Source organism: Penicillium oxalicum, chromosome I (genome assembly GCF_001723175.1).
Source record: "Penicillium oxalicum strain HP7-1 chromosome I, whole genome shotgun sequence".
Lineage (NCBI taxonomy): Eukaryota > Fungi > Ascomycota > Eurotiomycetes > Eurotiales > Aspergillaceae > Penicillium > Penicillium oxalicum.
Genome location: NC_064650.1, coordinates 4,231,101 through 4,256,202, shown reverse-complemented (window position 1 = coordinate 4,256,202; position 25,102 = coordinate 4,231,101). Strand labels below are relative to the sequence as shown.

At 54.1% G+C, this 25,102-nt stretch overlaps 8 protein-coding genes across 8 annotated transcripts; 3 read left to right on the top strand and 5 right to left on the bottom strand.

The window, feature by feature from the left end:
* Positions 1–278: 278 nt before the first annotated feature.
* Positions 279–2,134, top strand: POX_a01392 (uncharacterized protein; the record flags this gene model as incomplete). Its single annotated transcript, XM_050110320.1, has 2 exons — positions 279–651; positions 747–2,134. 2 exons carry the CDS (start codon positions 279–281, stop codon positions 2,132–2,134), a joined length of 1,761 nt encoding a protein of 586 aa, XP_049974088.1.
* Positions 2,135–3,021: 887 nt separating this feature from the next.
* POX_a01391 (General transcription and DNA repair factor IIH subunit tcf-29) lies at positions 3,022–5,022 on the top strand (the record flags this gene model as incomplete). Its single annotated transcript, XM_050110319.1, has 2 exons — positions 3,022–3,160; positions 3,236–5,022. 2 exons carry the CDS (start codon positions 3,022–3,024, stop codon positions 5,020–5,022), a joined length of 1,926 nt encoding a protein of 641 aa, XP_049974087.1.
* A 529-nt stretch (positions 5,023–5,551) lies between these two features.
* Positions 5,552–6,660, top strand: POX_a01390 (uncharacterized protein; the record flags this gene model as incomplete). The annotated part of the gene is made up of 2 exons (XM_050110318.1): positions 5,552–5,818; positions 5,917–6,660. 2 exons carry the CDS (start codon positions 5,552–5,554, stop codon positions 6,658–6,660), a joined length of 1,011 nt encoding a protein of 336 aa, XP_049974086.1.
* A 538-nt stretch (positions 6,661–7,198) lies between these two features.
* On the bottom strand, positions 7,199–9,430 carry POX_a01389 (uncharacterized protein; the record flags this gene model as incomplete). The annotated part of the gene is made up of 5 exons (XM_050110317.1): positions 7,199–7,257; positions 7,397–7,954; positions 8,021–8,232; positions 8,306–8,949; positions 9,032–9,430. 5 exons carry the CDS (start codon positions 9,428–9,430, stop codon positions 7,199–7,201), a joined length of 1,872 nt encoding a protein of 623 aa, XP_049974085.1.
* A 1,106-nt stretch (positions 9,431–10,536) lies between these two features.
* On the bottom strand, positions 10,537–14,043 carry POX_a01388 (2-oxoglutarate dehydrogenase; the record flags this gene model as incomplete). The annotated part of the gene is made up of 4 exons (XM_050110316.1): positions 10,537–11,078; positions 11,145–11,518; positions 11,613–13,657; positions 13,825–14,043. The coding sequence occupies 4 exons, from the start codon at positions 14,041–14,043 to the stop codon at positions 10,537–10,539; spliced, it is 3,180 nt and encodes a 1,059-aa protein (XP_049974084.1).
* Positions 14,044–16,373: 2,330 nt separating this feature from the next.
* Positions 16,374–19,496, bottom strand: POX_a01387 (uncharacterized protein; the record flags this gene model as incomplete). Its single annotated transcript, XM_050110315.1, has 1 exon — positions 16,374–19,496. The coding sequence occupies one exon, from the start codon at positions 19,494–19,496 to the stop codon at positions 16,374–16,376; it is 3,123 nt and encodes a 1,040-aa protein (XP_049974083.1).
* A 1,267-nt stretch (positions 19,497–20,763) lies between these two features.
* POX_a01386 (uncharacterized protein) lies at positions 20,764–23,761 on the bottom strand (the record flags this gene model as incomplete). Its single annotated transcript, XM_050110314.1, has 6 exons — positions 20,764–22,493; positions 22,561–22,768; positions 22,830–23,014; positions 23,073–23,391; positions 23,491–23,652; positions 23,708–23,761. The coding sequence occupies 6 exons, from the start codon at positions 23,759–23,761 to the stop codon at positions 20,764–20,766; spliced, it is 2,658 nt and encodes an 885-aa protein (XP_049974082.1).
* Positions 23,762–24,421: 660 nt separating this feature from the next.
* POX_a01385 (uncharacterized protein) lies at positions 24,422–24,874 on the bottom strand (the record flags this gene model as incomplete). The annotated part of the gene is made up of 1 exon (XM_050110313.1): positions 24,422–24,874. One exon carries the CDS (start codon positions 24,872–24,874, stop codon positions 24,422–24,424), a length of 453 nt encoding a protein of 150 aa, XP_049974081.1.
* Between the last annotated feature and the right edge of the window lie 228 nt (positions 24,875–25,102).

The window sequence follows — 25,102 nt, the reverse complement described above, 5'->3', positions numbered from 1 at the left end:
TTTCACGATGGCTTCCGTTTCCTCTTCTTCGGTTGCTCCCCTGCACTCAAGCAGATCAATACGCGCTTGTCGACCTCGCCGTGCGCCGATTCCCATACCTCGCGCGAGTCATCCCCCTGCGATACCCCGGACGGGTCTAGGTCCAGCAGCCGCCGACGCCCATCTTTTGGCTCGATCAAGGAAGACGTTGACGGTATGTGACATGAAAGGGTGCCCTGCTCATCAAGCGGGCCACTCGCCACCCCGGGAATCGGGATTGACACAGAAGTCTTACTAAGATGACATTGACTGTATTGACAGGCATCGCGCAATCATTCGTGGATACCCAGCACGTCTCTTCTCCAAAAGAATCCCCCAAACAGACGGGACAGGAAATGCAGCAACCCCCCGATTTCTGCTGTCCCTGCGGTGGTTTCCTGGGCTGGAAGCAGATCCGCCTCGGTGGAAAGAGTCTGAGTCGCAGCTATGGCGATCTTCGCAACCTGGGCAGCATGCAGTCGAAGGGGTGGGCGTGGGAGTCGCATGATCACGACCATGTCAAGAAGCTTGACGTCCCAAAGGCTTCCGAGGTGCAAGCCGTGGTCGAGCCGGTTCAGGAAGAGCAGCAGCCAGGCACATCGCCTTTGGAGAAGCTTCCACCAGAGGTTTTGGGTAAGTCGCCTAGTTTCGCGCCAGGGGCGCCGTGGAAATGAAATAAGCTGCGGCCCTGGCTTCTGTGTCACCTGCTAATATCTCGTCATCCACAGACCAATGCATCTCCTACCTGGCCATTGATCTACCACCCAACGGCTACACGCCCCGCAATGTCGATCTTGTATCGTGCCTACTTACCTCGCGCACGTTGCACGCGGCCACTTTGAGTGTGTTGTACAGGAACATGACTTTTCCTCATTCGGTCATCTTTTCCAAGGCCCTCAACCATATGTCGTCTTATCCGGCGCTGGGTACATTGGTGCGCCGTCTCGACTTTTCGCACTTTACCTCTGTCGGCTTGGGTCGCACCAAGCAGATGAACGCCGAGATCCAGAACCTGACCTCGCGCACTCTGCTCAAGTGTCTGGATCTGCTGCCCAACCTGAAGGAATGTCTCCTGCAGGAACACCTGGAGGGTGATCTCAGCGTGGATGTGGTGCGGAAGCTGTTCATCGGCCTTCCAAATCTCCGCGCAATCGACTTGTGCGGCTGTTCCACCCAGTCCTTCTCGCAGGTGTTCACCGAGGCCCTGACCGCTGGCCCGGCTTTGCCGATGAGCATGCCCAACCTGCAGCGACTCTCTCTCCACGAGTGCAGTACAATTCAAGCCCCGATCTTCGACCTCCTTTTGCCGAGGCTCACTAACTTGACCCATCTGGACCTGACCCATACCCAGGTGAATGATTCGGCTCTGTTTGCGATTCCTGAAACGGCTCGCATCACACACCTGGGCCTTTCTCGCTGCACCCGGCTGCGTAGTTCTGCTTTGGTCGAGTTCCTCACCACGCATCCTGCCGTCTGTGACTCTTTGCTCTACTTGAACCTCCTGAACGATCCGACTCGTTTCCGTCTCCTGGAGGAGGACGATGTTACGGCGCTCTTGCCCAAATTGCCATCGACTCTTCGCTCTTTGAACCTCGGAGGTGCCAAGATCACTTCCGATCACGTTCCGCTCTTGGTGCCTTTGACTGGGCACTTGGAGGAACTGGGTCTCAGTTCGGCGGATCTGTCTGTCAAGGACGTCAATTCCTTCTTTTCTCGATCTTCTGACAATCACGCCGCCCGGGGGGTTGGCCCCAGCACGCTGTGCTACCTTGATCTTGCAAAGGTGCCCCAGATGACCATCGGCGCGATCTTCAACACCACCACGTGCACGCTCCTCTCGGAGCACAGCTACCCCCTGCAGGTGATTGAGTTTAGCGACAAGATCATCACTCCCTTGCGCGAACGGGCCAAGACCCAGCGTGTCTCGGTCGGCTGGACTGTCCGTGACCTTGGTCGCCGTGGTTGGTACGTGCGGGACCCGGCATCCATGCCGAATGCGCCGGTGGATGACGGTTCGCGTTCCTGGAAGATGGGCGCGCGCTGGGGCATGCGCAAGATCCCCATGGCCGTCGGGGATGTGGGCGGTCTTTATGGCCACTACATGTTCAAGAAATGATTTGCCCTGGAGCTTGTCCGCCAATCTTTTTCTTTCTCGGACTGTTTGCTATGCTCAACGGAAAAGCGTTGTGGCGTTTTTCTTTTCTCATCCTATCTCGTCTTGCTTCAAAGCATCAATACCCTTGCTGATCTTTGCTCTTCTATTGTCTTTTGAATCCCTGCTTTTTGGTCATGGCATATGTGCTCTTTTTTTCTTGTCTTTTTTTCTTTTTGCTCTCGCATGGACGGCACCTATCTTGCACCTTTTTGACGATTTGAATGACGATATCCAGTTCCATGCATGGCGGCGCGCAACATGGCTTTCAAAATTCGGCATTCCAGCTCTTCACTTTGGATTCGTGCTCTTCATTTTTGCTCATGTTTTTCCGTGAAACTGTCAAGCATTCAAGGGGTCCCTTCAGCGATCATTTATCTTGCTTTTCTCTCTTCCTCGTGACTCATCTTTGAAGTGGCGCATGTGATTTACTACTTCGGCGTTCTTACGCACCCCCCTACTCCATGAATGATTGATTAAAAATAATTCTGAATTCCGTTCAATTTCCAGTGCTTCATAGATAATCGGCACAGACATTTGGACCGTTAGAGACTTTTGTAGAACCACTGGTTTGTAACTCGCATGTTCTTGAGTATTTCGTGCCCAGCAATCTGGTGACCGACTTGCGTACTACACCGTCCCTGATGATGTCATCACGTGATGATTAGATTGAAGCCCTGCGGCTCTGAAGAGTGATGGTATTTCTGTTTGCTATTTTAACCCTCTCCAAAGCCGAGGATCCTCACCTGCTTCATTGGGACTTTACTCTCGGGACTCGTTTTTTATAGTCTCGATGGGAGGTTTCATTGTTGCACCGCTCAGGACAGTGGAAACTGTAGCGACACGCGAGGATGGCTTCTCCGAGCGGAGCAGCCTCATACAAGAAGAAAGATGGCACTCTTGCTCTTTCGCCAGATGAGCAGACGCTCACTTGGACACCAACAGCTCCGGGGCAGCCGGGGGTGAATATTACGATCTCAGGAATCACCAGTACGTATTGCTTTCTGGTTGCACTGGACTTTTGGTCTTCAGTAGGATCGAGCTAATGAATGGGCCTTCCTCCAGACCTGAAGCAGACCCCGGCAACAAATCCCAAAGTCATGTTGAAAATATTTGTCCTCGCCCCAAATGCGCCACCTAACAGTGAGCCAGACCAATATGTGTTTTTGTTCACCGCAGGCCCGGACTTGGCCCGCGCGGAGGCCGACGCCATCAAGAATGCATTGAGCGCACGAATGAATGCAGGAAAGGCAACCACCCCTGCGCAGACGCCAGCTCCTGGTGCGGCGGGCGTGGGTGGACTATCGGCTGCAATGGCAATTGCCAATGCCGTATCCTCAGCGAGTTCATCGAAGAACCCGTGGGATGATGACAACCGGCTGAAGGGGGACGTGGAGCTGCAGCAGTCTTTGTTGAAGGCCGACCCTTCTCTGCAGCGAATGTTTATGGAGTCCATTCAAACTAAACCAGACAGTTTGACCTCGGCGCAGTTCATGTCTCAATTCTGGTCGACCCGACTGCACCTATTACGAGCGCATGCGATCGAGCGCGCGCAGACTCGCGGCTCGTACAATGTGCTGTCATCACTCAAGCCTCGTGTCGAAGAGAATGTGACACGGCTGAATATCAGCAAAGAGCAGATCTCGCTCATCTTCTCTCAGCATCCGCTGGTCAAGCGGGTGTACGATGAGAATGTCCCGAAACTGAGTGAGCAGCAGTTTTGGTCACGGTTCTTCCAAAGTCGGCTGTTCAAGAAGTTGCGAGGAGAGCGTATATCCGAGACTGATGCAACGGATGCAATCTTGGACAAGTATCTTCGAGAAGAGAATGCAGCTTCTACTCGAGAATCCTACGTTCCGCACTTTATGGATTTGGCTGGCAATGAAGTTCATCACAGCCAACGCCAAGGTAACAGACCGGACTTGGACATGCGGCCCTCGGGTGCAGACAAGGTCCCTATCATCCGAACGCTGAACAGTTTGAGTGAGAAGATCATGTCCAACGTTGCCCCGGCCGATGGGGATGTGACTGCGCCTATCGGCATCGACGAGGAGACCTGGCAGATCATGCAGCTTAGAGATCTGCAGGGCGATGAAGAGCAGACCCGTGTCACGTTGAACATTCGCGATCAAAATCGCTTCTTTTCCCAAACTCAGGAGGATGAACAGACACGCGCATTTGCCAAGCAGGATCCAAATGAGATTCTGAAGACACTCCAGTCAGAAATAGCAGAGAATTTGCCACTTGGGGGCCATGCGCCGCTTCAGAAGCTGGTGGATCCAGGTGACGATGAAGATGAAGAGATGGAAGACGCACCAGCCAGTCAGCGCCCCGTGGGATCATCGGCTGCTCTCCATGACGCATTCGCACAGATTCTGGGGGCTGTCCGCGAGCAGCGCGAGCAGATGAGCGAAAGGGCTGCGTCTGATACTTATGGGCTATCTCCTAGTCTTTACGACCGGTTGACTTTGACCCATGCGACATCCACCGAATTCCTGAATCAATTCTGGCAAGCCTTTCTTTCTGGTAATCCGGAACGAGCCGGCGAAGTGCAGTCGCTCTCCGAATCATTGATTCGCGCCATGGACCGCATCAAAGCGGTTGCCAATGACGCCGAAGCGGAGCGTCAAATAGAAGTTGATCGGAGAAAGAATGCGGCGCGCGAGTATTACGAAAAGACAAAGCGCAAGCCTCGGTTAAACTTGGATGACATTGAGGGTGGCCAAAAGGTGGTCAATCAGCTTCTTGGTCCGACTTTACGAGCCCTGGAACTGGCCTCCAATCGGTATCGAACCACTTTGGAAGCAGAAAAGGCGGAAGCAGCACGCGAGGCAGCTGCGCCAGCTATTTAGAGACCTTCTACAATAAGACCTACCGCGCCGGACATGTACGAGCAGTTGCGAGTCTCAGTGAGAGAGGTCGGCATGCTCCGGATGTGGTCTCATTAGACGCTCAACCTTATCTGTACAGCAATAAACTCGTATTCCCCATAGATTGCATCGAGTAAACGGTATTCCCTTGGCGCTTCCAGTACTGGACTCTTGTCAGTTTGCCACACTAAAATCGGGACATGAACGATCGGCATGCCGAGGTACCCCGGACTTTCCGGACTCCGATGCCAATCTGGCCTCGAGCTTGCCCCCAAACCAAAAGAACCGCGATCGTCAAACTCACAACTCCTCTCCACCTCATACCTACGTCAATCCGCACCGCAATCTCACTTCAACCCCTCCACCACTTCGTACTCACTCGCATTCCGGAGCTGGACTCTCCCCGTGGCGCCATCCAGTTCCTCACCACCCGACTGACACAGATAATCATAATCAACCCATACCCCCGCAAAGCCCACCAGACACAGTTGAGATATCGCGTCAACTCAACATGCTCACCTCAGGGTTCACAAACACCCCACTCACAAAAGCTCTTCTCATCTACACGATCGGCTCTTCAGTCGCTCTCTCCATCCTCGATATCAAATACCTTGCGCCCATCCATGTCTCCCCGCACTTTTGGCCCTACGCGCAATTCTGGCGCGCGCTGTTCTGGCACGGGGCTGGATTTACCAATTCTACGGAAGCTTTGTTCGCGGCTATGCTTGTGTATCATTTGAGAGTGGTGGAGCGAGCGTGGGGGAAGAGGAAAATGGCTGTAAGTTTGTTTGATGGTTTTGTTCTTTCTTTTTCTCATCCGGGAGAGAGTAGAGGGGGGTTATAGCTGACCACGCCGTGATGATGGTTGGATGATAGACCTTCATTCTCACAACGCTCCCTTATACGACACTACTCCCGCCAATTCTTCTTGCTCTTGTCGTTCGACCGCTTTCTCTCAATTCGTTCAATTATCTTCCTTCGGGTCCGACTGCAATGATCTTTGCTTTGCTCGCGCAGTACTACGCCTCGATCCCGCATACGTTTCGAATCCGTATCGGCACCACTACATCTTCCTCCTCCTCTTCCTCCCCATCTTCTGCTACGGTGTCTGCTACATCTCCGCGCACCACCACCACCTCTACGACCGACAATGTCCCCGGGATTTCATCGCCCGAGTCCGAGCCCTTAACCACCACCACCAGCACCGCCAGCAACAACGCCGAATCAAAACCCACCTCACCAAGTCTAACAATTCTCCTCTCCGACAAAACAACCACATACCTCGTTGCCGCACAACTCGCCCTCTCTCAATTCCCATTCATGCTCCTCCCCTCCGCAATAGGCTGGTTCATCGGGATGGCCTGGCGCGCGGAACTTCTCCCCGGTCTGTCCCCGGCCGCGCATGGATTCCGGATCCCCGCTTGGATGGTTGGAGATCGAGACCGTCGAGCCGGATCCGGAATCGGGGTGCCGGGGGTTGGAGGTGGGCTTGATGGTAGTGGGAGTGGGGCGAGTGAGAGGGAGCGGTTTGAGGATATGAGGAGGAGATTGGAGGGGGAGGCTTCTGCTTCGGCGTCGGGGATGGATCATGTGGGTGGGGATCAGAGGAGGAGAGGATAGTTGGTGGTTGAATGTGAGTAGGATGTGGGATATGGTTTTTTTGGTGGCTGGACGAGTCGAAGAAGAGAGAGAGGGAGGGAGAGGGAGAGAGGGATCGATCTTGGGGGTTGGTGGATGATATTCACCTATTTATGGCTATGTTTTTTTTTCACACTTGTTTCTTAGCGGGGCTTCATTCATATCATACCATGAATTGGAAGGGTTTATCTTTAAAAATGACTTTACATTTCCAAAGAGTTCATATAAGACAGCGAGGTAGTTCTTGGAGAGGAAGAAGAAGGCAGGTCGTATAAGCAAGGAGATAGACATAAGGCCCTTGCCATGGATTGAGTCATGAGAAATTTGCGCGCGGAGAATCAGATGCAAAGAAGACTTTTTTTTTACCAATGCAAAATCAACCCCCTTCTGTCGAAGGATTGACTGACAATCGCATCGTGCCCGAGTAAGCCACACAGACTTTCGATTCCGATACCATCGACAAGACTCACCAAAGTTCTGGCGACTGTAAACAAAAAGGAAAAGAATAGGCGAGCCAAGATTATCGCCCATTGCGACTTCGACGCATGTTTTCTTTGCATTCATTGCAATACCATTTCACTGTTGCGGTATTAGCTTTTTCACAGTCAAGACACAAAAGGGGAAAAAACATTCAAAAAGGTCCCAGAGAGACAACTTTGAAAAATGAAAAACAGAGAGGAAATTGAAAAAGAAAAAGAAAGAAAGAAAGAAAACTGACCATTCTTGCCAGGCGGTTTCGTCATTCCAACACATGATAGATGGAACCACTCTCGTGGACAATTATCGTTATCGCAGGCCACCATTTCGCCAAAGCTGACCTCGTTACAATAGCAGTACCTTGGCTCTTGCTCCTCATCTTCGTCATCACCCTCCTGCAATGATTCGTCATCTGAAGGAATAACGGGTTGCACTGCGGGTTTCTTGGATGTACGTTTTGGTGCCGGATCTTGACCTCGCGTGGGTCTTGATCGAGATGACGTCGGCTCGGTGACCGTGGGCAATTGAGGAGTAGTTGTCTTGGAATTTCGACTTTTGCTGGTCGTTGTTGTTGTTGTCGTTGTTGCTACTGCTGGTGGAACTGTTGTTGTTGTCGTTGTCGCCGTTGGTGGTACGGATTCCGGCTCAACAACATCGGCTGGCCGATCTTCCTCGCGTTTGCTTGCAACAGAGACGTTGGGTCGGCCTGCAGGCTCATTTTCAAGATTGCGGGACTCGATCATGGTGGGTTCGTTCTTGATGGGTTCGCGAGCTGTTGATTTTGATTCTGCCGGTTTGGCTGAGGCAAGTGCCAGGTTAGACTTGATCGTCCCGCGGCAAAAAACAGAAGGAGGATAAAACATACCAGAGTTTGACTGATTGACGCGAGTCGAAGCAGACGAGGAGGGTCGCTGTCGAGAACTGTTCGTTGAAGCGCCATTCTGTTGGGCCCTCGACGACTGCGGGCGTGTGGTGTTGGGCCCAGGGCTTGCAGCACTGCGCGCAGGATTGTTGAAAGTGCCAATAAGAGGCGAAGGGGCCAGAACAGGAGAACCTGCATTGGAAGTGACGACGGTCCTAGAATTACCCTGGTTAGCCCAGAAGGCACGAAAACACTTGCACACATAGACCTGAGATCGAAGGGACATACTTCTTGCGAGCGGCCCCCGCATTGGGATTGGGAGCGCGAGACCTCTTCTTCTCGCCACCTTCCTTGTTGGCGCCGCGCTGACCGCCAGTGTTACTCGCCGAGCGCTCCATAGGCGCACTTCCTTCGGTGGTTGCCGGTCGTTCAACCTTGCGCCGCTTGGGGGCCGCGTTTTCACCCGTCGCATTTTCTCCGCGGGGCTTCCCCGAGTTGGTCTTCCGGGGCGCACGGCTTTCCTCATAATCTGCATCAGCGTTTGGCTTTCGAGCACGAGCGCGGACAGCCTCCCGCCGGGCCTCGCTCCGACTAGCCGCTTCGGCCTCGTGGAGTACGTGCGAGAGGTCCTGTCGCTGAGAGACAGCCTCCCGACGCGGGCGCTCATTCGTGGCAGCCTTCGCTGCGCTTTTATTAGAATATGCCCAGTGTGTCAGACTACCCAGACGAGCCTCATCACTGATCTCGCCGGCAATGTAGGGAAACACGGTGTCTAGGCGAATGACCTGGCGATCGAGTTCCTCGTTCGCGTTTGAAATGACGTGATTCTTCTCATCGGCGGTCATCATCAGGTCAGTCAAACTCTGTCGTACACGATCAAAGAGGAGGCGACGGTTCTTGCTCTCGGTCGATTCTGGAGCTTGGGCAAAGTCCTGGAGAAAGAGGGCCGTGTCAGTCACAGCGAGTCTCAAAAGATCGCCGCTCCACGAACATGGAACAGTCGCAGCCACCCACCTTTGGTATGACATCCTCTCGCACTACACCTCCAACAATTGGAGCCGGGTGAGCAGGATGAGGTACGGGTTGCGACTCTGAGGAGATTTGCAAGAGCTGCAGTAGATTTTCTTCGAGCGCCCACGCTTTGGCATCGACTTCCTTTAACAGCGAGTTGTGTCTGCGAAATTCGCGTGGTAGCGCAGTGATCGCGTCCGTAAAGTGCGTAAGCGCTGGGTAGAAGCCGTGGGGCACAGGGGTCGTTGAAGGCACTTCTGCGGTTTGTCCACGGCCCAGACCAAACGAAGACCTTCCGGTTGTCTTGGAAGTTCGAGATGGATTTGTGCGCGTCTGCCGTGTTGACTGGCGGGTCCCCTGGCCCTGCTGGGAATTGAGAGCGGTCGAAGAGACGCCGGACATGATGGGGAAGCAACGAGACCGGAGGATGTGAGGCGATGAAGCAGGGTTATGTGCAACCGGGGCAGGGTGAAATGATCCAATGCTGACCTAGAGCATGTCACAGACGGAGACGGTATATAATCAAATGTTGAGCTCAGCGCCAGCGTTCAAAGACAGACAATCAGCACGCAAAGATGTAATGGTCTGCGGGAAAGTTTGCGTGCGGAGAAGAGACATGGGATCAGGTGAGTGACAACATGCCTGGGGGCTGAGGCACCCAAACCGGAACCTTAGTCACGAATCGCACGAGCCCCGGTAGCTTCCCGTCGTATTCGAGATTTCATGACGTCAGAAAGGTACATAGCCGGGACTTGAATGTTGCAGACACGAGGTCGGCCCTGCGTCGGTTGGCTCAATTCCATTCCGAGGTCGAGTAATTCAATGGAGCGGTGAAAGGCTTCATGGTCGACGAAGCTCATCATTTTGCAAATCAGCAGATGCGTGCACCGCTGGCTACGACAGGCGCCAACAAGATTCTCCCTCGTGATTATCGTTCCAAAACAAAGCAAATGAGTGATGGACATCGAGGTTTGAAGAAAGCACTGGACAGAATCAGCAAGGGGAATGGGAGAAACATGTAATCTCAGTCATCGCGACATGGCTATGAGCCACGACCAGGTCTCTTCTGGTGTGCGTGACTGGGCGCTCAGGTGTACACAGGACGATCGAAGGGACTACAGATGGAGGGGGAGCACTAGTTTTGGTTGTCTTTGACTGTCCAAGTACGCCGAGTGGATGAACAGAGAAGAGAGGGTCATGCAACGATCAATGAAATGTGTATTTTACAAAAGACGTACTTGTCTATGGTATAAGCGAAACCAACTTCAGCGCGATGGCACCGACAGGTCGTATACACTAGGGTCAAGGCAGACAAATGAAATCATGCAGTAGTAATAAACACAAAGTCGTACACGGTACACAGAGTAATGGTGGGGAAGAAAAAAGAAGACAAAGAGATGAAATCGGACGCTAGCTTCCGGCAAAACCCAATGAACATAGGAAAGCAACCCAGTCAAAATATTTGAATGCGGGTGATTCCCCCGATCCAGTGAAAATGACAGTCACATTTACTCGCCCTTCAGGCGGTCCTGGTGGATGGAGAAGGCATCCTCCAGGAACTCCTGCTCCTCCTTCAGGTGAACAGCCTTGAGACCGGTGGCCACAGAGGCGCTAGGAGCACGACCGGCGTAGAGGACGTGGCGGCGGTTGTGGTGCTCAGTGGAGTTGAGCATGGTCTCAATACGGGGCTGGACGTACGACCAGGCACCGGCGTTCAGGGGCTCCTCCTGGCACCAGACGATGTCCTTGGCGTTGGGGTAGCTGTCCAGGTTCTCCTTGAGCTGGTCCCAGGGGAAGGGGTGCAGCTGCTCAACACGGGTGATGGCGGTGTTGCGGATGCCGTTGGCCTCACGGTGTTTCACAAGAGCAGCGTACACTTGGCCGGAACACATGATCACACGATCGATCTTCTCGGGAGCCTCAATGGCCTCGGTCTTGTGGGCGGGGTCGGGAATGATCCACTTGAAGTGCGAGTCACCAGTGAAGGCCTCAATGTCCGAGCGGGCAATGGGGTGACGCAGGAGCGACTTGGAGAAGAAGATGACAAGGGCTATATCGAGGAGGAGAATTCACAGTCAGCACGGACATGGCAACAAAGACCGGGAACATAACTTACGCTTGCGGAACTGGCGGTGCATCTGGCGACGGAGAACGTGGAAGATGTTGGAGGGCTCGGTCATGCAAACAATCTGCATGTTGCAGTCCTGGTGCTGGCGGTCCAGCTTGTGAGCAGAGGGGAAGACACGGGGCTCCTCATTGCAAAGCTGCAGCCAGCGCTCCATACGTCCGGAAGAGTGCTCAGGACCCTGGCCGTCGTAACCGTGAGGCAGAGAGACAACCAGACCGGAGCGCTGCAACCACTTGGATTCACCGGCAGCGATGAACTGATCAATGATACACTGAGCGTTGTTGGCAAAGTCACCGAACTGGGCCTCCCACATGACGAGCGCCTCGGGGGAGGTCAGCGAGTAACCATACTCGAAACCAAGACTGTGGAGAAAGAAAAAGAAAAGACGCCGTTAGCAAATCGGAATCCTTCAAAAAAAAAAAACCATGGGCATGCCACGGGCGAGGGGGTACTCACGCGCCAAATTCGCTCAAGGAAGAGTTGGAGATGACAAAGCTTCCCTGCTTCTCACCAATGTCCTGGAGCGGGGTGTAGGTAGCCTCCGTCTCCTGGTCGTGGAGGACAGCGTGGCGCTGGGAGAAGGTACCACGCTCGACATCCTGACCGGAAATGCGGACGTGGTATCCCTCGTCGACGAGCGAACCGAAAGCAAGAGCCTCGGCGGTCGCCCAGTCGATGTTCTTGCCCTCCTCGACACTCTTCTTGCGGTTGGCCAGAATGCGCTTGAGGTTGCGGTGCAGAGTGAAGCCCTCGGGCATGGAGCTGCCGCTGACCTTGTCGGCGATGTGCTGCAGAGACTTGGCCTCGACGGCGGTGTCGAGGTGAGGCAGAACCTCGTTGGCGAGCTCCTTGGGGGTCTTGAAGCCATTCCAAGCGGAAGTCAGCCACTCCCGGCCAGTGGGCTGGTAGTCCTTGCTGCGGTCGAAGCTGTCGTTCAGCATGCCCCAGACCCACTTCTTGTGCTCATCAATGTCCTCCTTGGTGAAGGTACCTTCGTTGATGAGCTTCTCCACGTACTTGTCAAGCTGAGCCTTCTGGGAGGCAATGCGCTTGTACATCAGAGGCTGGGTGAAGGAGGGCTGGTCGGTCTCGTTGTGACCCTGCTTACGGTAGCAGACGATGTCGACGACAACATCCGACTTGAACTCGGCGCGCCAGTCAGCAGCGACCTGGCAGACGTAGTTGACAGCCTCAACATCATCCGCGTTGACGTGGAAGACGGGGGCGTCGATAGACTTGGCAATGTCCGAGCAGTAGGGAGTGGAACGGGCAAAGCGAGGGTCAGTGGTGAAACCGATCTGGTTGTTCACGACAATGTGGATGGTACCGCCGGTGGAATAGGCGGGGAGGGAGTGGAAACCCATGGTCTCGTAGACGACACCCTGAGCGGCGAACGCGGCGTCACCGTGGAGCAGGACACCCATGGCGCTGTCGAACTTGGTCTCGTCATTGTTGTAGTGCTGGATGGCGCGAGTCTTGCCCAGCACGACGGGGTCCTCGGCCTCCAAGTGAGAAGGGTTGGCAACCAGCGACAGCTGCACGCGCTTACCGGACGGAGTGGGACGCTCAAAGTTCATACCCAAGTGGTACTTGACATCACCGGAACCCTCGTCCGAAGGCTCGGTGGAGCCGGCGAACTCACTGAAGATGGACTCATTGGGCTTGCGCACAACGTTGGAGAGGACGTTGAGACGTCCACGGTGAGGCATACCAATGACAATGTCCTTGATACCGTAGTCCACACTGCGGTCGATCAGAGCCTTCATACCGGGGACCAGAGTCTCACAACCCTCCAGGCCGAAACGCTTGTCGTTGGGGAATTTGGTGGCCAGGAAGGACTCGAAGCTGGAGGACCAGATCAGACGGTCCAGGATACGGCGCTTGTCATCCACGGAGTAGTTGTACGGCTGGGGAACCTCGAAGCGGTCACGGATCCACTCGCAGGGCTTGCGGTCGGGAATGTGGATGTATTCGACACCGTAGGAGCCACAGTAGATCTTCTCGCAAGCGTCGATGATCTCGCGGAGGGTCATCTTCTTGCGGGTCTCGGTGATGAAACGGGGTAGGATACCGGGGCCAAGCGCGAATTCCTGGTCGAGGTCGCGCTCAGTGAATCCGTAGTGATCCAGCTCGAGCTCCTTGGGCTTGCTGTAGCCAAAGGTCTCGGCGTCGCTGCGGATGCCGAGGGGGTCAATCTTGGCCTTGTGGTGACCACGGGCCTGGTAGGCACGGCACAGAAGCTGCACCTTCAGGTGGTTGGTCACATCGGCACCAGCATTGAGGCCAGTGCCGGGCATGTCCTGGGGGACACCACCGGTAGGGGTGGGAACCAGCGTCGGGGGAGGGGTGAAGGCCTGGGAGATGGGCATGTGGCCCTCCTCCATGTTCTTGAAGTAAGTTTGCCATGAGATGTGGACACTGGAGGGATCCTGCTTCCAAGCAAGGTACATTTCGTCGATGTAGTTGGCAGTGCTGCCCTGCAGGAAAGAATCATTGGGGTCCTAATTCACAAGAGGGGGCAAAAAGAGTTCGCGCCGTCGCGTTAGTCGGATGGTCGGTTCTCAAATACGATCGATGTGGAATGATTTTTTTTTCTTCATCACGCAGGAAGATGATTGATGATTGATGACATCGCTTTCGCGACGCAGAAGAGTGTTTCAGTGCTTACCACTCCAGGAGCATTGCCCTCGGCCGATGAAGCATAGAGGCGAGCGCCGTTGAAGGCACGGTCGATGACGGCGAGGGGACGACGAGTGGTCAGGCCAAACGACGTCTTGGAGGCACTGCGAGCAGTGGAGGCCAGACCGAAGGCCCGGCGGGAGGTTGTGCTGGCCGCACCACGCAGCAAATTGCTGTGGGTGGCCTTCAAGGCAGTATTCCTGAACATTGCGGGATTTTTCTTTGCCGTGGGTTGCGAGGTGAGATGGATCTGGCGAAAAGGAGGATAGAGAGAGGCGATGAAAATGGAGATTAAAGATTCAAAAACTACGTCTCACGTCGAAATTAGCGGACTCCTTCTCTTGAGGTCCAATTCTTCGTGTCCCACGTCGCCCTTGCGGTGTGACGCGACGGGGGGAAGGCTTTTGCTTCCCCTGCCGAGGATACCGAGGAGACGGAGACAAGGAAAAGGGTTCCTTCACGTACCGGATTGTTTTTTTTTTGAAAAAAGAGACACGGGTCGCGGGGGAGGGAAAAAGACAGGTGTCGACTAGAATTGCCGTAGCACCTGTATGGAAGCGGGACTCATCAGAGAGCAGAAAATCTGCTAAATAAGAAAAGAAACAAAATCCACCAGAGGGGAGAGTTGAGATGGAAAGGATGGAGAGTAAAAAGGGCCAGCGAAGAGGCAGATCCTGGCCAGCTGAGGGCAGTGACGGAGGCCAGGGCCACCAGGCATCAAGGCCACCACCACACAGTCCCGAGTCCCGAGCCACGACTGGAAGTCCTCAGCATCACTTGGCGCCTCCACTTCTCCCCGTCCGGCGCCTTGACTGGCTTCCTGGTTTGCCTGACTTCCTACTCAGGTTGCTTTGAAACTCTAGACCGCACTGAAGACGTAATGCTGCATTTGTCAAGGTCCCAGCAGCGATTGGGAACATGACTCTGCAATACGACGACGGAGCTGCTGGCACGGACCAAGGCAAAGTAGTCACGAGTACCTCGACTCCCAAGTACGATAAGTATCGATACAAACCTCACGTAGTTCTACTTACACACCTCCTACTAGCCACTGGCTAGTAGCTAGTGAGCCACTCTACTAACTCAGTAGTACTGAGTAGTCAACAGGCTCTGGCGGTTGTGGGCTGTACCTCAACCAAACACCGCCCAAGAAATGAGTAGACATTAACAATACCCCGACAGAAGACCAGGCATCCAATCGTTCATCTCCAACTCCCTCCGTCGTGCTGAAATAGCTGCCGATACAACCATCTCTTCCTGCCCTGCTGACCAGGCCCCAGGCCTGGCCTGACCTAAACACCTGATCACACCCTCTCCCAACCCTCGTGCATCTATCTGACCAGCCGACTTCCACTCCCGCCGGTGGACATTGGGAAGAATCTGTACCCCAGTTGGGCGGCAATCGAGATGGCAGTCGGCTGGTTGAGCCCGACGGGAAACGCCGCCGGCTAAGCATTTCGGTGTATTACGGGAGATTTCGGCCCACTCGGCTCAGAACTCTTGGGGGTATTACGGCATCGGTTTGGCGCAAGTGGAGGGTCTTGGAGCCCATTCATGTTACGTGGAAAGTAAAATTTGGAGAAGCGGTGTTGGTTTCTCTCGGCATCAGCCATCGCGATTGATGTGTATAATTATACATGTTTTGAAAAGGACTTACAGAATTGCGTCTTTGTCCTCGTAATTGTACAAATTGGAGTGCTTTTCAAACGGATCTAACGGGATTGGTTCCAATGGTACAGGAGACGAGTGGAATATCCAGTAACGGTGGGCCACCCATGTTGAACGGTCCCAGGCCCAGAGAATGTCAAGGCTAGCCTTTGTCCATGTCGGAACAGGTAAGGCGGCTAATCGGATTCTAGTATATACAGAAGAGAACGGAAGAGTCGTCCAGTGGCCCACGTCAAATGGCGAGCGGGCCACCTGATGTAAATACCTCCGAGGACCTCTCGTCTAGAAATGATTCTGGCCCCTCGAGCTGGTCAAAATCCCATCCAAAATTTCCGAGCGAGCCCCCAAGATGGCAAGACAGAACCGAACCAGTAGGCAACACCCACAAAATAAGTTGACACCAGAGGGGAACCTCCTAAGAACCGGGACAGGTCTTACACAATATCGAACCTTACTATTCTGCATCGTTGTGAGGGAGTGTGCTGTGTGAAAGCAGCGATCCGTACTAGATTGCTCCTATGAACAGCCATATACACACACATCAGCAGCCAAGATCAATGCCAGCCACCATCTCAAGCGCAATGCGACTACTGTACACCCAGCCCAACTCGAGGTAAAGGCCCAAAGAACATGATAAATGTGAGCTCCTGCATGGGGAAGAAAAAAAAAGTTGTATACAAAGATATGTGCATCGAGCGTGGAAGAAGTAGGAAGGGGGTATCATCAAGTTAGTTGTCAAGAGACCCGGTCATCGCCGAGCCTCGAACGTTGCGTCCAGCTGGACTGCCCGAGACAGCATCGTCACCCACCACCGAAAGAGTTCCGAATCAATGGGTATAGGGTGCACGGCCGCAGAAGTGCCCGCGCTGATCAAATATTACTAGGAAATCTGTCCTGGAGATTGTGCCCCTGGGAGACGAGGCTATCGACGTCAACCGCCCCGTCGTGCGTGAGAACCGGCGCTGGCATGACTGTATTCTCGTCTGCCAAAGTCCGAGCCTCTGAAGGACTCACCTCGGAGGTCCCGGTGAAACTGCCATGGGTCGACGAGGGCAATGTATGTGGTTGCGGACTGGCCGCGCCACTGCGGAGACTCCCGTTGCTCCCACCCCAGGCGCCGCGACGGAGCTTCATCAGGGCGCTAAGAGACAGGTCATCATCGAGAGAGCCTAGATCCACCAGCTGTGCGAGACCAGGACTGGGCATCGATGCATTGGCATGAGAAGCCGCGCCGTGTGCCTTTAATGAAATGACTGAATTGCGGGTGCTCCACTCGCTACGCTCGGTGATTGGGGTCAGGCTTGGCTCTTGGAACTTGCCGCGACTGCTGTGGCGGCGTGTGAGGCCTTCGACGCCGCGAGGTCCAAAGTATCCACCATTGGTCATTTCGCTCCCATCCGTTCCATGGGCCTGCGCGTAAAAGCCAAATTCTTGCCCGTAGAAGCCTTCATCGTCGTTTTCGAGGGCTTCGGCGTTGGCAGCGGCCACGATGGGATCATCGTAGTAGTAGTCGTCATCATCATCGTAGATTCTCTCGTCGAGGAAATCATCGAAGCTGACCATGTCTACGCCCTGACTCAAACGACTATCATCCGACATCAATCCCGGCTGAGACTCGGCAGTGTGCGATGTCTGTGATGTGCTTTCTTGGGCCGCCGAACGCTCACTCACACTCAATGTGTGGTCGAAGCGCCCCCGAATGGCGGCCTCGCTGGCAGCAATGGCCAGAGCATTGTGAAGAACCTCCAGATTTTGTTCCGTGAGTACGCCCCCGTGGGTTCGGATAGGCCCCAAATTGGGAATGGGCTCACCCAGAGGGCCTCGTTTGGTGTGAGCAGCTCCGCCAGCTAGGCTGTTCATGTGTTTGAGCCCCTCACTCACGCTCTCCTCACGGAGAAGTTGATCTTCGGTTGTATCGTCCTCGGGGATCGTACTGGTTGGGATTTGTGTGGGCTGCGTGAACGATGCGTTGACAGGCTTTCTCGCATATAGATGGCTAGTCTCATCGTCAAACACAGACTCGTCAAATCCCGTGTCTTGCGCATTCAAACTGAGGTCTCCGAACTCGCCATCATCAAAGTAGAGGTCGTCGTCGTCAACGGGTGCTGGATGAATCTCATTGGTCGGAATGATTTGGTCGGGAGGATGTCCTGCATTTGCGGTAGGGACACCCAGAGGGGCAACGAGTGGCTGATTAGAGTATAGCTCGCCGCTACTCTTTGCTTGGCCCTGAAGGCTCTCGGGGTCGATGAGTGTTGCGGTTGCCTCGTCCGACTCGACAACTGTGCAATCAAGATGACTGTCCAACCCCCCGGGTGGAACGGGTGCGGTGGGACTCGCAATGACTGGAGAGAGCCCGGGGGCAGCCCATGATTGATTCATGGACGGTCGGGAATAGTATTCCTCCTCATCATCGTCAGCGTTGACACCGGGAATCCTTTCCTCCAGTCCATCAAAGTCATCAATTAGATCGTTGTCGAAATCATCGTCGAAATCATCGAAATAGCCATCTTCTATCTTGCGCCGAGCTTCTTTCTCCTTATGCTTCTCTTCGAGTAACTTTTCCTGCGTAGACGATTCCACGCCACCCATATCAAAGCTGAACCGAGAGGCATTGCTTTTCAGGTGGCGAGGCAGGCCAACATTTGCCTGAGGAGCCAGTGGAATCGCATCATGATCTGGCTGCTGAGTGGTCATGTTCTGCGGAGCCACTCTCACGGATTTCTTCGTATGTGTGACGTCGATTTTGTCTTCAACTATACTGGGCAGCGGCGACGCGTCCTTCTCGTCGAGTGGAGAGTGTTCGGGTACTTCCGAAGGTAACTTCCGCGCAAAGACCGGTATTGACTTGTCCCCGTCGGACGGCTGCGTGGATCCGGTCATCAAACTTGAGTGAAGGTAACCCGTGTTCTCTACTTGGGGTACAGCCGTCTCGTCTTCAAAATGTTCCTTGAACGCAGGCGAATGGTCATAATTGCTGCTCTGCGTTTGCTCGTTGCGGCGATAGTCCTCTGAACTACGCGTACCGTTACCTGCGTCAGATACCAGCGCAGAATTCCACGACACATTGCGGCGTGGACGCGGAGCTGAAAAGTCATGCACGATTTTCCCGCGAATTCGCGGATCGTAGTCGTCCGGAATCGCGGGGATTGAATCTGGGGCGCTTATTTTCGTATCATCCGCACGAGAACCACCCATTTGAGCAGACCTTCGGCGCGCCAGAAGTGCCATTGGGTTGAGCAAGTGAAGCATCGCTTTGCCAGACTTGTGATGGGATTGCTCCGTTGATCCTTCACGGTCTCCTCCTGCTCCTCCTCCAACCTGCCGGACCGTTGCTGTTGCTGTTGTTGTGGCTGCATGTTCCGCCTTCGAGTCTCCTTGGGATACGAATGACCTCTCCGTGGAAGGATCCTCGGGCGACATTTTCCGGCGGAAGGGGGTTTGGCCCGCGCTCGGAGATCGACGATGCATGTCCGCTGGTGAGACTTGCAAGTTCCGCAGACCCTTGGCAAACGACATGCGGAATGGTGAATTTGGTTTCGAGTTGGACTCGCTATCCCCATGCTCGGAACGTGCGTCGGGGACCGGGAGTGGTAGCGTGTTCAACTGTGATTTCATGATCTTCTCGAGCTCCGCTTCGTCCGACACTTTGTCACTGTCAGCCGAGGGAGGGGTTTGTCGAGCTGGGCTTGGAGTGGAGGATGACGAAGGCGCCGTTGAATCTTGGAGGGTTGAGGCGGTGGCGGTGGTGGTTGGCCTGAACGCGCTTCCGTCCTGAAAATGACTGTGCCGCAAGGACCCTTCCAATCGCTCTTGTGAATCGACAGAGGGCTGCTTCGAGACGGATGGATCATGACTGCCAAGAAGCTGAGGCGGGCTAATCGGGCTGTCCGTCGCACTTCTAGATCCCAAAGATGGCGACTGGGGCGCTGGAGGTGCGGTCGAGCGCCGATGATCCCTGCGCCAGTAAGAGAAGACTGTGGACGGAGGCATGATGATCAGTTCCAACAGGATAGAGGCTCCGGTCGGCCGATCAGAGTGAATGACGATATGGAGGGACAAAATGCTCAAGCGGCGTGGAGATCCATGGCGAGTAATGTCTGGGAGAGTACAGCTCACAACAAGCAACTAACGTCACATACCACAGACCGGTGGGGAGAGTCTGGCAAAGATGCGCGGTGTGATTGGGGGCTGTAGGGAAGGCCTCACGAAGCATTCCAGATGAGTAAGAATGCAAGCGATATGAATGATCGCGCGAGTCGAGGCTGAGATGGGCGGATGGTCAAATCACGGGTCCCACAGCCAGGTCAATAAGCGGGGCTGCAGTGTACAGCAGAAGGTCCGGAGGCTGTGGACCATCGATTTTGCTGCGATCGATGCGAACATCATATGTACAGTTGTCAATTGGTACCAATCGCTAATGAGAAGGACGTGTTGGTACTCTCCATACTACTCATTGACATGGTGGTAATATCAAATTCAAAGACTTGATCCCTCGATCTGAGCCGACATGTAATTGGTCGCTAATCTCATCCCGCCCACGCATAATCAATACGTCAATTTATATCACCTTCGTGCACTTATACACACACGAAACCCTGTCCGCAATCTATGCCCGGCTACCTGTAGAAGCGAAATGGATTGTGACAAACTTCCAGACCATTTTAGCAGCTGTCAGACTACCAGTTATTAACTAATATAAGGATATCCAGCCGGAAATCAAACTGGAAGTGCTTCAACGATCTCTACTATATATCGAAAGATCATACTACAAAGCCCAACGGCGATTCATGAAGTTCAAGATCGAATTATCGAAAGACAGTCAGAAACTGGATTTCCCTGCATTTTCCCCCCATCGTTTGAGCAAAGTACATATTTAGATGACAAAAACCTTCCATCTGTTCGCGTCGATAGTATGCTATTGCCCGTACGAAATGGTGGCACAGGGAAGCTTCAATACAGAGTACAAATTAGCGGGTGGCATTGTGTATTCATTAGGCTACCTGCTAAGGTTGAGAGCATGGGCAAAAGTCCTTAGAACATAATCAACAATCCGCAACAGGGGAAATCATAAGGAAAAAGCCAGTGTGACAATAAAACACGAGTCAGACAAAAGAGGAAAAGGAAGCCATCGTACAACAAACTTGAACCCAGGCGCATTCAAGAGACCATGAGATCCGCGTGGCCCAAGACAGAAGAGGGGCTGAAACCCCCCATGAATGGAGCAGCAGAGACGCCACACCCAACGCATTCCATCATCTTAGACAGCGGTCGCAGGAAGGTTCAGGGGCTGATTGGTGCCATTGACGATGGGCGAAACACCAGTGCCAGTGAAGCCATTGGTCTTGCCGTCGACAAAGGCTTGGTCCACCTCGTCAGAGAAACCTCGAGACGGGTATCCATCAACCTTGGAGTGGCCGTTCACACTGCCGAGGGCACCATTGCCGCTGTGCATGGCGTTGCCGTTGGTGTACGCCGCACCCGTGCCAGCCAAAGCATAACCGGGGCCAGAAGGTCCGGTGCGGTCTGCAGCGGTGGTGTGCGGCTTGCGGGTGACAGTGCCAGCGCTAGGAATATCCCGAGACTCGGCGGCGCTACCGATGCTGAAGATAGGCGACTCCCACTTCTCGCCCTTGGCGGCGAGTTCAGCATACTCGGTGGCCTTGTTAGAGATTCCGCCGGGCAGCTTGATATCGGGGAAGATAGAATCATGCAAGGTCAGAACAGTCTGTACCTTGGTGCGGCTGGCGACAGCCTGGGCCTTCTCAGCCTTGGACTGAGCACGGGCACGCATGGCGTCCGCGTAGCGGGAGAAGATGCTGGCAGCCTGGTCGGGGTTCTCGCGAGCAGCCTCCTGGGCACGGGTGGCCTCGTTGTGAATGTTGTGCGCATAGGCATCCGCGTCGGTGAAGGCCTTGCGAATCTGAGCCTCCAGGACCTTCTCCAGCGCGGGCCGAACGACGCGGAAGAGCAGAGGCTTGAAGGCGGCAAACAGGAGCTTGTGCTTCGACTTCTTCAGCTTGATGTCCATATTCTTAATGTTTACGGAAATCTTGTCGACCTTGACAAAGTGCTCCTTGTCACTCTTGTCAGCGGTGGAGGCAGCAATCTTGAAGCCGAACCCTTCACCACCCAAGAAGATGTCCATGACACCCATGTCGGTGAGCGAGGGGAAGCCCTCCTTCTTCTTGATGTAGTAGCTGACGTCGCGGAGATCAGCCTGAATGCCAGAGGCGGCGATCATGATCTTGTTGTCGTGCTTGTTACTGATCTTCTTGCGACCCCAGCGGAAATAGTTATCGCTACCGAATTCGACCACGTTGGGCATGAGGTTGTCACTCTCGATAGTGAGGTTCTCAATGACCACATCCGCGGTAGGGTCCGAGACTTCGATGCGGGGAATGGGAATGTAGCGGACGTTTTCAATCAAGCCGGGGAGGATGACATCGCGAATATCCTTGAGGAGATGCTTCTTGAACACAACCTTGCCACCCTGGTCCCGCCCCAGGTCGAAGAAGAGCTTCTGAACGGCATCAGCCAAGGCCTTGTTGCGAGGATCCTGATCAAACTGGTCGGCCATGAACTTGGTCTCATCGACGACACGATCGGTGTGGGTACGGTAGCGCTCGCGAAGGAGGTATCGACCCTTGTCGTAGAGCTCGTTCCACTGGCGGGTCGCCTCATCTTGCATGATGAAGCCCTGCTCCCGCAAGCACTTGCGAATGTAGGTGTCGATGTTGGAGAACCATCCGCGGAGCTCGGGGTCATTATCGGCATCCCGGTAGATGTTGTCAAGGGAATCGAAGAAGTCGGATAGGGAGGTGTTGTTGGCAAAACGTTCGATCAAGGTGCGTAGATTGTGCTCAACAGATCGCACGCGATCGTTGGACCGGACGTCACGGACGGCACTGCCACCCTGCGAAGAGGCAGTCTTGGTGTGCCCAGCGTACTTCTCAGCCATGGACAGCAGGGTTTCGATTGCTTGCTGGTCTAATTGGTGGGTCGATCAGTGCGTGCTCTTGAACCAATCCCCTGTGACCGTGGGGCAATGACTTACAGTCGGCGTGACCTTGAATCTCAATGACCATCTTCTTCAGGCGCCAGATGACTTGCTCGCGACGCTCCTTGGGGACCTTCTCGGACAGATACTCGCGAGTCTGCTGGCCATACTTCTTGCGCAAGCTCTGCTCGGACGGGGTCATGGAGTTGACATCATCCTGGGCGACTGGCTGAGACTCGGTTACGGCGGGAGTAGTCTCCGTGCCCTGAGAGCTTGTTAGTCAAGAAGAACAAAATTACCAGAAGAATCGACCAGTGGAGACTCACAGTCTTCTTCTTGCTCAAACGCTGCTTGAGGTCATCCTTGGACAGATTGGGCTTCTCGTGCCAAGTGTTCTGCTCTGCGGGCTCGTCGATCTTGGATAGCATCTCCTCGGGAGGTCGAACCACATTGGCGGCCTTTTGCGCAGAATCGGCGGCCATGTCACGGATGAGAACGACGGCATCACTCACTGTGTCGATGTCAGCGGTCTGCTTTGTGGAGGTGCAGCCGTGGGGGTGGTAACTCACAAATCTTGCGGAACTCGCCATTGGTGATCAGCAAGGTGCCCAGGGTCTTGAGGCCCTCCAGTGCCTTGTTGGCGTCCTGCTGGCCAGTCTCCTTGTTGACTGGCACATTGAGACCTTTGGCTTCACCGGTACTGATGTGCTGAGCTTGCCAGATAAAGTCTTGCAACAGCTCGCCTTCATTCTTGCACAGCAGAAGAATCTTGGCCTGTTCAATGACGTTGCGGAGATCCTGGACGAGGACGCGACCCTCGCTCGACAGCTCCTTTGAGGGAGAGGAGAGGGCCTTGGATGCCAAGGCACTGTTCAAGGCAACATCACACTGTTTGTTCTGTGGGAGCAAAGGGAAAGATTGTTTAGTATAGAGCTCGATGGCGGCCGTGCGCAGTATAGCAATGGAATGACGTTGCGCTCAACGTACCGAGGGAAGCTTGCCCTTGTTGAAGGCTAGACGGTCGGTCAGCAATGCATTCCGCAGGTCCTTTTTCGGCATGTGGCTCTGCTTGGATGACTCACCATGATAGATTCCAAACAACTGGAGCTTCTGGTTGATGTCCTGCGCGTGCGTAATGTTGATTAGCCACTGGGAACATCCTCGAGCCCGGTTCTACCTGAGAGGGACAGAATAATGTCCATACCTTCTCCTTTTGCTTCGTGTCGGTGGGCACGTTGACTGCAGCCTTGGGAGACATGATGGCGGTGGGATGCGGGACGCAAGAATCAATGTCACGTTAAGTATTCAAAATCCCAGACGTGTGAGCTGGATTGAAGAGTTGGGATGTGCTCGGGTCTGGCGAGAGGATCTCGGAATCAGTGCGTGCCGCCTATCGTGGATGGCCTTCTGCAGAGGTTGCGACACACCAATTCGAGGATTCACCGAGACAGTTGAAGGTGATGATATGGGTTGGTTATTGAAGGTATTAGAAATAGGAATTATGAACGGGTGTGTGGGTCGTCAATTAAGGGGGTATCACAGTCGTGGAATGAGGAATAGCAGGAGCGCAGACGGAGTGCACAGATATGTGGGGGAAAGTTGAAGGGAAAGAAAGGGAGAAAAGGAAAGCAAGAGCAGGAGGCAGGAAGAGAGGCAGCATAAGAGGACGTGGGACAGGGCTGAGGGCCAGAAAAAGAAGGCCGCTCTGCACAAGGGGGATGACGACGATGAAACCATGAGGGCGTCAGCCCTGGATCGGTCGACCATCTCTCTCCAATGTCGGAAGGTACTTTCAGCGTCCATGCTGCTGCTGCTGCTGCTACTAGGTACTCTCGGAGCCTGTGCGGCACAGAGCTACATACCGCATCATCATTGGACCCGCTGCCGGGAATCTGTAGGAGCTTCTAGTCTCATCCAGTCATTCAGTCAAGCTACACAAGTGGACAGCAGTCTGACGACGGTATGTGTGTCGCTCAGCGCTACGAGCTCCCAGGTGTACATGGTGGTCGGAGAGGGTCTGTGTACCATCTCCGCTGTCTGTAGCCTTGTACCGCTCATCTGTTTCCTCTCTCGAAGAGGCAAACAGTGGTACACCATCATGATGGATGATGATGATGGTGATAGTGATGATGATCATCGTGATGATGACGACAATAGGGGAATACGACGTGGGTGGGATTCTCCACAACTCTACACCCATGCAGTGGGCCCCATCGGTCCCCTCGCTCGATCCCGGTCTGGTTCTTGAAGGTGGGTAACTGTGGTTAGGATTCAGGTGCACTGAATCCAATCTGCCGCTTCCGCCAATCGATCCACTCTGGAGGTCCTCCCTTAAGAATAGACAAGAACCAGGATGGAATGATCTTTCCATTGTACCTCTAGCATTGAAGAATTATCTGTTCATGTGTTTGTGATGGTGATATTGATCTTCCTCTCATTGTAAGATTCTCTCTTCTCGTCCGCCTTTACTGTCAAATGGTTGTTTGTCGCGGGGGAGGGAGGTTCCCGCGTCGGACGATAAAGTTGACGCAACCACTCATCCTGACGTCATTCTGATGAGTGGAGCGGCTGGCCTCCGATCGGTTTTCCACGTCCCAAC